Source organism: Strongylocentrotus purpuratus, unplaced genomic scaffold (assembly GCF_000002235.5).
Source record: "Strongylocentrotus purpuratus isolate Spur 01 unplaced genomic scaffold, Spur_5.0 spur5_scaffold_17, whole genome shotgun sequence".
Classification (NCBI taxonomy): domain Eukaryota; kingdom Metazoa; phylum Echinodermata; class Echinoidea; order Camarodonta; family Strongylocentrotidae; genus Strongylocentrotus; species Strongylocentrotus purpuratus.
In genome coordinates, this window is record NW_022145602.1 from 16,978,803 (window position 1) to 16,988,744 (window position 9,942).

General features: G+C 37.6%; 1 protein-coding gene across 1 annotated transcript; it reads right to left on the minus strand.

Annotated features, from left to right (window-relative positions):
- Nucleotides 1-1,820: 1,820 nt before the first annotated feature.
- On the minus strand, nt 1,821-9,602 carry LOC764401. Its single transcript, XM_001200685.4, has 3 exons — nt 9,427-9,602; nt 2,574-3,308; nt 1,821-2,321 (listed from the first exon to the last, which is right to left on the minus strand). The coding sequence occupies exons 2-3, from the start codon at nt 3,265-3,267 to the stop codon at nt 2,236-2,238; spliced, it is 780 nt and encodes a 259-aa protein (XP_001200685.2). The 5' UTR covers nt 3,268-3,308; nt 9,427-9,602; the 3' UTR covers nt 1,821-2,235.
- Nucleotides 9,603-9,942: the final 340 nt, after the last annotated feature.

The window sequence follows — 9,942 nt, forward strand, 5'->3', positions numbered from 1 at the left end:
TGCCTGAATATCTTTACATTTTTGGCAACGAGATGTCAGAATAGGTATGTGACAGGGAGGTGTCTGAATATATCTTATATATATTATTAAATATCGAAAATATATAACAACACACTCGTTTGCTTCACTCGCTAGGAATATATAGAAACAAGCTGATTCTGGGCAACGAATTCACCGAATATCCTCATATTCGTGAGGTGACCGAGCATGTTGTGTTGGCTCGCTTCGCTTACTCGCAATTAGAAAAGAAGAGTGTGCCCATACGTGTATATGGCACTTACGATTTCCAGCGTGATGCTAAATGAATCTTCTGTGATGAATTTGGGAATGGGGTGACGAGAAACTGTTTATTCACTATTTATGTAAAGGGTGCCGCGACTATGAAAAAGTTGAAAAACGCTGACGTAACTCTTTTGATAACATGTTCGTAGGATAATCCAACGCCCGCTACACAAGAGGCGACGTTTGAAAGTGTCCGAACCTGCGTTAATCAAAACTGTGACGAGGAAAACAAATAGCCCTTACGTCAGTAATTAAATATACTTTTTTTAATTTTTAAAACTGTGTAAAAAGCACCCACATCATGCGTCGGCCAAAATGGCGCCTCTTATGCAGTGGGCATATCTCGGTGAAAATATAGTATATCAGTATTGTCTTCAACTGCTTATTTTACTTTAAGATGATAAAGTTCAATTCTGGTCATGTGATTGCATTGTGACAGAAAGTGTCTGTAAGCAATTGTTTGAAAAGGTTGATCATGTAGCACATGATATTGATTTATTCTGCTGTACGTTATACGTGGTTTAGGCAGAATCAAGAAAAAAGAAATTTGAATTAGTCCTATTGAGAGTAGTATACATAAGACACAAACATGTTAGGATTAAGTACACAAACATGTTGCATGCAACTTTAGTCTAAACACTCCAAACACTCTAGACATTTCTTGCCATATTGAATAGCATGCATAGTTTGTCGAGCCATCCTTTTCAGGGGCCATCTTTTAAAAAAAGTTACTCTTCTACACTAGCATAAAAAGGAAAGAGAAAGCTCACAAATATTTATTTAACCTCCACCAGGACTTAGCCTTCTCTCTAATAAAAGCGTTTGTAGAGGTAATCTAAGGCCTCGTTCAGATACGCCGCAGCAAAGCCGCCTTAAATTTTTATATACAGTGCGTCCCAGAAAAAACGAAACCGAGATGTATCGATGTTTTATCATAACTTAATTACATTTATAATTAATAAATGACACATATTTGGAAAGCTTAGATCCTCCTCTATAATGCATATTTCACGCATGAGTGATTAAAATCAATTTGAAGAGAGGAAACCGAAAAGTCATTTGACGGGCGGTATCTGAATTGCAAAGAGAAAATCACATTTCTAGTAAGTTGGGTTTCTGCCCTTTCATATGACACCTCAATCAGGACAAATGAGCAAGGATTGACAAAGTTCTGTTTGTTTAAAGTAGCCCTTACATTTTCATAATTTTAGCAAACAAATTCGTTTTCACTGGCTGCCTGCCGTAGCAAAAAGCAGAATTGACAAAAGACTTGACTCCGTTTCGTTGACAATCAGCCATGCATCAAGTCTTTCGTCTACGGCCGATTGTCAACGAAGCGGAGTTAAGTCTGTTGTGAATTCCGTTTGTTGCTAAGGCAGGCAGCTAGTGAAAACGAATTCGTTTGATAAAATTATGGAAATGCAAGCACTATTTTAAACATACAGAACTTTGTTTTTCCTTGCTCATTTTTCGTGATTAAGGTGTCATATAAAAGGGCAGAAACTCAACTTTATAGAATTGTGATTTTCTCTTTAAAATTAAGATACCGTCCGCCAAATCACTTTTTGGTTTCCTCTCTTCAAATTCATTTGAATCACTCATGCGTCAAGTATGCATTATGTGAGTTGCATCAGATGAAAGAGGAGGATCTCGGCTTTCCAAATATGTGTCATTTATTAATTATAAATGTGATCAAGTTATGATAAAACATCGATAAATCTCGGTTTCGTTTTTTCTGGGACGCACTGTATATATATTTTTTGTTATAGATGATGTTCAGTTCACATGTAATGCGCGACAGATTTCTGTTTCTTATTTCACAACCACATAGCCCAGTGACTACGCTCGAGATCGACCTTTGTTGCGCGTAATTGACATTAATTTACATGCAGAAAAACAGTGTCTTTTTTTGGCGGTGGTTTCCAGTTTAGTTCACGGATAATAGACGGAGGCCTAAGCACATGAATCGCCTGTGCACTTTAATACTTCCTTCATCAAGGTGACGAACGTATTGGCGTACAATCTCCGACCAGCATAATCTATGGAGTATAAGGATACAAAAACACAGATAACGTTAAAACAAAAAAGCCTATACTCTAAAAATCAGCTTAAGTTAAGGCTGGCTTGACTTAGTCCACTGCTTAATCTTTTAATGGGTGGCCAGGTGTCAACAAGTCATTCCCATGTAAACATTGCTCTATTTATTCAAAAAAGAAAGACTGGGACATGAAATGTAAATATGAAAAGAATTGCATAGATTTTTGACTTAAAGTTAATTGAGATTCATTTACCTCGGCCGAACCATGGATTCAACTTGTTACACATGTTCTCATAACTTCGAAACCCCATAAGCTCCGGGACGATATCTACGAGACCACCAATCAACTGCTGGTAAGGAGAGTCGTCTGGCACGCCCAACCTAGCAAAGTAACCTTTCCAGTCCTGGCAAATGGATTCGATCTCGGGGATAAGGGCGCCTATTAGCTCAGTGTAATACTCGGTCAAGAATTCTTCAAGAAGTTCCTGGAAAGGAGATGGAAAGAACCGATGGGCGTAGGGACAGATGGTTGTGAGGTTTTTGAGGTCCTTTCCAGATAGGTTTCTGGTGGTATTGACCAAGATTCTGTCGAAAAAGTAGGCTAGCATGTCTAGCTTACTTTGAGGACCAACACCAGGAGAATTCACCAGGTCTAGGTCATCGAGCCCGAAAAAGTCGACGACGAAATTGCAGAACTTCGTAGCGTCAAATTCGGAAGGACCGCCAGGCTTTTGGAAGACGGTACATATGGGTTGCAGTCCAATCTTGAAATCGCCAAAGTGATCACTGAAATAGTTCAAATATTCCAATCCAGGTAGTAGGTCGGTGCAAGTGTATTGCAGGGCGTCTACTAGACTAAACTCGGTTGGATCGGGCCAAACGCGCCCTGACCGGCCTGTCGCACTAACGGTTGAGAGAGTAAAGACTATGGCAACGATGATCTTCATGTTTGTTGAGTGTCAGGCTTCTTTGGTTCGTTCTTGATAACCTGTGAAAATAAAAATGATGTGGAATCATCAATATTTTGTCAAAAAAAGCATCAATCGGGAAGCAATCTAACCGCGACGAAAATTTGGGAAGTTAGAAATATAAATATTCAATTAAAAAAAAGTTTTGAGAAGACCTCTAGCTTGCAATCAAGTTATGCAACCGGACCAATCGATGATTTGTGTAAAATCATCTTTCATTTTACGAAAGTACCTGCTTCGGGCGCGTGGTTTAATGAAAAATGAAGTTGACCTGTCTTTTACTCGCTGATTGGTCAAAACCGTTAACAATTAAATACAATTAAAAAAAAGTCATTTTGATCGATCTTCGTGGCATTAAATGCCAACCATAGTTTTAGGGAATGCAGTAATTGAATCGGTTAGATTCTTTTCCGTTTCAGGCCAGGATTGTGCCACTTGATTCCATTCAAAAATTGATATATTTAGGCCGCGATTTTTGAAACCAGTACATGTATTTTGCCTAAACAGTTAAAGGTAAAGACCAGTTATGGTCATGCGATTGCATTGTGAAAGAAACGTTGTGGAATCGATCAGAAAAGGTTGATCATCTAGCATCTAGCATCTGCAAGGTTCTGGAATCATCAAAATGATAAGAAATTTGGCCCATTCTTCGTAAAGTTACAAGCACTATACACAGAAAGATGTATATGGGACTACCCTATATCTCTCACAGACCATGAGAGAAACAAATTTACCAAATATATTAATTAGTAGGCGGTTTCCCGGCAAATTTTTTATCATCATGTATTAGTCAAAACATATTCTTTCACATGATTGGTGATGAGAGCTTCCATTTCATTTTTTGAAATTGGGGCGTTTCCAATACTGATCTTTACCTTTAAAAAACGCGAGGACACAAATCATGTATGTTTCACCATTTCACTGATAGGGATAATCATTGGCCCAGTAATAAAGCATTTTCTTAATGCAATCGAATTGAATGCACAAATCTTTGTTAAGTGCCTAGTTATGAATTTTATTTTATTCACCTGTCACGAACAATTGTATTTCCAGGGGCGGATCTAGCTTTTTGCTAAGGGGGGGGGGGGGGGTTGACCAATAATGACGATGCGGAGCATCGTCCACGAGCCGTGAAGCGGCGAGCCGATTTTTTTTTGGGTGTTTATTTGAACCCCGTAAGTGATGTTTTCCTGGCATCTATTAACACAATGGAGACCATAAAAAGCAGTGCATGAACACGTCCGTATTACACCCCCATGTATGGTAATTTACCCTGTATGCCAACTTTTTTGCATGATTCAAACATACCTTCCAGTAAAAAAAGATGCGAGACTGGATTGCCGCAACTTCTTTGCCCTGTTTGCTTCCATATTGCTTGTCACTACACTCAGACCAGACTGATAAAAAAGTGAGCAACTTGAACAAGTAATCCAGGAAATGAGCAGCCCAGCTCAGCGTGCGTTACCATGTTAAATCTTCACAAAATCCCCACCCAAACGACACTTAAAATATCCCCAAAGTTGCCAAATTTTGACAGAAAATCCCCAAATTCGTTTTTCATAAAACTCAATATTATTTTCATTCCCAAATATTTATTTTTCATCCCCAAAGACTTCAACAATCCCCCCATTTTTTTTTTTTTTAATGTGGGGATTTTGGGGATGAGAATCGGCAACGCTGGCCTAGCTTGTCACTTCGGCGGTGGCCCGTGTCCTCAAAAAAGCTGATAGGGGGGGGGGGGGGGGCAAGGGACTCTGTGACATTTGTTCGCCCAACCCCCCACCCTCCCCCCAAAAAGAAATAATAATAATAATAATAATAATAATAATAATAATAATAATAATAAATGAAATAAATACATAGAAATAGAATAAAATAAAATTACAAGTTTAAACAAAAAGATAAGATTTAAAAAAATGGTCCCCGGATTTTTTTTTTTTTTTTTTTTGGGGGGGGGTTGCAACCCCCCCAACCCTCCCTCTAGATCCGCTTCTGATTTCAGAAGTCAGATTGCGAATTGAATACATAACACGTTGTTAGGTAAAACAAGCCATAATGTTTGTCCTACCTAGCAACAATTTATGTATGTAATTCGCTTCATGACTATTGAAATATAGTTATTCGTAACAGGTTAATGAAATGATGATGTGAGTTGGTCTAGCGGCACGTGTACTTGGTCCGCTCTTTTTCTTCGCCTACAAACTGGCTCAGGCGACACCGGTTCGAAACTGAGTCACGTCTTTCGGATGGTGACATTAAAGGTCGGTCCCCAGACGTAAATAACTGATTGATACACGTCTGTACATGTAAAAACCCTATTCCACACACATGTGAATAAAATAATTTGTAATAAAGCATTTGAAAAAGATTTGTGCATTAAAATTGACTACATTAACAAAATGGCAAATTCAGCAGCAAGGAATAGACTATTTTCGCAATGTAACCAAATCTAATGCATATCCAAAGTTCCTCGATAGGCAGTATTTCAATAATATGTTACGAATAATTGTATTTCAATAGTGAGAATGCAAGCTGCATACATTAGTAGTTACCAGGAAAAAAATTATGGCTTGGTCCACCTAACAACATGTAATAGCCTATATGCAATTTGCATTCTGCCTTTTGAAATACAATATTTCATTACAGTTGAACGAAATAATTGTATTGGGGTACTTCACAAAGACGAAGGCATTTAATGTTGTTACATTACGCAAATTATCGATTACATCGTGGTGGCGAGGCGGGGCGGGGGGGGGGGGGGCGATAGTGGCTGGTCCGATAACAAGGTCATCAATGGGCCAGGGTGTTAAAGGACATTTAATCATATCCTTTCATGGTTTCCCTCCTTCCCTCGATCCCCCCTCTTAGATTTTTTTTTCGCCGTACGAGGAGAGGGTAATGGAGGGGGAGGGGGGGGGGGCGGTTCTCCCCCCCCCCCCGTGCAGCCTGTAGTTACGTCACGTGGCAATTCGAGAGCTGATGAAAACATTGCGAATTCCACATTCCTTTGTCACGAATATTTTTGTGAATTTTCGTCCAAATATGGCAGCATTTATGGTTCACTGAAATAGCAAATGTTCCCCAAATTTTTAAATTCTTAAGCCCCTCAGCACTAGTTTGGCCAGGAGGAATTATACCTCCCTGCATAGACACTGACAGGTGGTTTTATCATCAAATCAGCTCTCAATTGACATTAGAAAGGGACCATGGTCACCGATTAGGCATTGTTTGCTATATAGAGGGCGCAAGTTGCTATAAGTAGTGCAGTGGGGCTTTAAAATATATACTTTTAGTTCATCTCCAAACAAAAGCAATAAACCTCTGCAGACACACGCGAATAAAAAAAAACATTGTGTGGGTTTTCCCCAACAGCGGGAGAAATCTTGTCATGATATGTAACATACAGCTTGGAATTCCCCAAATGAGAAGCTCTGCTGAGGTATGGGGAATTCCAGAATCATCCATCTTGATAGTCTACATACTGTTCGTTGTTGTATATTTTTATCCTTCAATCATCTTTGTCCTCCTCCCGTAAACACAATCCACACAGATCGTACGACCCCCTAAAATACATTCGTCATTTGCGATGGTAAGAATGGGGACTTTTAGATTCGCACGGAGACAATGTTGATTGCTACGGTCGTCGACCTTTTATGGCACTGCCTTGAATGGACGTCACACGTATCAGTCCACGCAAATCTAAAAGTCCCTAATGAAAGGCATGTACTGTCTCCGTTTCAGCTTTGAGGGTGTGCTATTTAATCAGCTGATCACGCACGCAACAAGTGAAGTGGGAACAAGTGAACTTTTCGTGAACTTTTCATAAACTTTTAACACTGGGCTATTATGGCTATTGTAGCCTCGTTTAAATGATTTAAAAAAACATATTTTAAATAGATAAAAAAACTATTGAAAAAACAAGAAAGAAAAAAACAAGGAGTCACTCCAGGCAGTGGACTATCACCTTAAAGCCCCTCTTAAGAGTTGGGAGCCACATCTTTTGGAAGAACAACAACCAAGTACCACGTACCAAATTGGATTGGCAAAATATCCCTTGAATTGTATGATACTGTGAAAGAGGATGCCATTTAAGACACATCTCTGCAAGGATTTTCAAAACAAATGTGTTTGAAGTAGAATATCGATGAAAGAATACAACATTTAGGTTTTGTGTCTACAGAAAACCCAAATTAAGTATTCTTTTCTCAATATTTGTCTTCAAACATATTTTTTTTTTGAAGAACTTTGCAGAAGTGTGTCTTAAATGACATCCTTTTTAACATCATGATACAATTTAAGTGATATCTTGTCACCAAATGTTTTTGCGAATTTTGGGCTCCCAACACTTTAGAGGGGCTCCGACGACAACTGATCCGGGATTTATGTCGTCATGCAAACGTAAGTAATCATGCGAATTGCTCTCTTTTAAAGCAAAAATAAGGAATAGATTCTTGTTATACCACAATGCCCCCATAAAATATTACAATATGACAAATGTGATACAATTTAAGAATTATTAAATATAATCATAGAGCTTTCAGAAATAAATTTCATTAGCTTATACAGTAATCCAGTATTAATACTTTAATTAATTTAAATGGAAGTCGAAAGTGACTCCCAACAAAATTAAAGATTGTTTTGCAATGACAGGAAAGCCGTCAATCTCAATAAAACAATTCCTTATATCTTGTACGTTAGTTTGAATTAGATGCCAATTACTAACAATTTACAGCCCTACAGGTGATTAAATTTAACAGCATTTTAGACAGTGTTTCAGTTTTATTTTCATTCCAACATAAAATCAATATAAAAAATTACGACAAGAAATCAATCACAGAAATCAATGTAAATTAATCTAATCAAAATTTGAGAATCATTATTTGAATTAAAAAAGCTCATCATGTACTTTTGATAGCTATCGTAGAGAAATGATTTGGCTGAATACAAATGTAATGTATAATTTTTTTAAATATTTTTAGAAATTACTATATGAGAGTACTATTTGGGAGTTGAAAAAAAGTGTGATTTTTTTTTTTAATTGAATTTTTTTTCTTTCTTAAAATCTTAATTTACAAAAAAACAAAATATTTTAAATCTTTTTGATAAAAATTGACATTTTTATTGTTCTAATTTTTTGTTTTCTTCCCAAAAATGTTTTTTTTTCTTCTTTTTTATAAAATAAATTTTTAATGCAGGATATGAAACAAATATACCATGCCTTCTATTCGACGTACTGGTTAAAACTATGGGCCTCGGGAACTCCAAAAGTACCATTTGCTTCAGGGCTGCGCCCCTCAGCAAATAGTACTATTGGAGTCACCTCTTGCGCTTAGTTTTATCCAGCACCTCTCAAGACAGTGTATATTTGTATACTATGATGATGATCATAGTCCTCTTTTTTGAAGTAAAAATTGTGGAATGGACGAATCTACTGAGGAGCAGGTTTTGTAGAATGTGGATCCTTCAAATTACGATGATTATAAACTTATGTAATAAATACATATGAATTTTGAAGAAAAAAGGCAAAAGGAAAAAACAGATTAATCTATAATTCTGGAATGATAACATAATTATAAATTCATATGTTGAAAATGTTTAACCACATACTTCTCCTCCATTGGGGTAAACACGAGCTAACAGAGAGTTACGACGAAAAATGGCATGATAAGACTGCTTTTGGGACATAAAGCTAGATTAAACTATGATCCACAGAGATATATTATTTTAAAACATTTAGAAAACATTGGAGATATAATGAATAAGACATAAATGTGATCATGACAGACGAAGACGAAGAACTTGAAATGACTTTGACGAAATTGGATGCGAATTGATGAAATTGAGTGGACAAAGTTTAACAGAAATGAATGACCAATGACGAAATTGACTATGAGATGGGCTAAGCCTACAGATGCGCCGCTAATTCGAATACACTTTGGACGAAACAAGGCCCGGAGCAAAATTAATATCGGATCACTGTCACTTCTCCACTTAAAACACCAGTATTTTGACAAAAAGCGATGCCAACATTTTTAAGTAATAATGGTGTAATAATAAATAATAATGGTAAACGAGAAGATATTTGAAAACAATTTGAATATAATATATTTAAATATTCTCTGTTCTAAAAATACATACCTTTTCAGATAATAATAGTTCTCACTTCAGGTAGATGTACGATGGAGAACGTGCATTGAGATGATGCGATCGGATGTGGAGCTTACGATGGAGAGCGTGCATGGAGATAGGATGCGGAGCTTATGATCGACGAAACGGAGAATGGAGATTGGAGATTGGAGGCAGATAATAAATACGTGTGTGTGGGTGTGTTTGTGCGTGAGAGAAGGGTGATTTCCAGTGGCACGTCACAATATTACGCAAGATTCTGAGGGGATTTGTTAAGTGATGTCATAGCAATACGTGGCGCTATTCAAAATAATCGTCATTCATAATAGTCTTAGGAAAATCCCCCGATTTCGTGTTTTGACTTGCTGTGATCCCTCTTTGTCATACAGTTTTGAAATACTAAACACTGGGGGATTTAGGTGTGGGGAGGGCGGTGGCGTAGCCATGGGGGGGGGGGGGGGAACAGCCCCGTTGACCGAAGGCACACGAGACAGAAAAACAAGTTTGCAGTTACACGACATACAATAC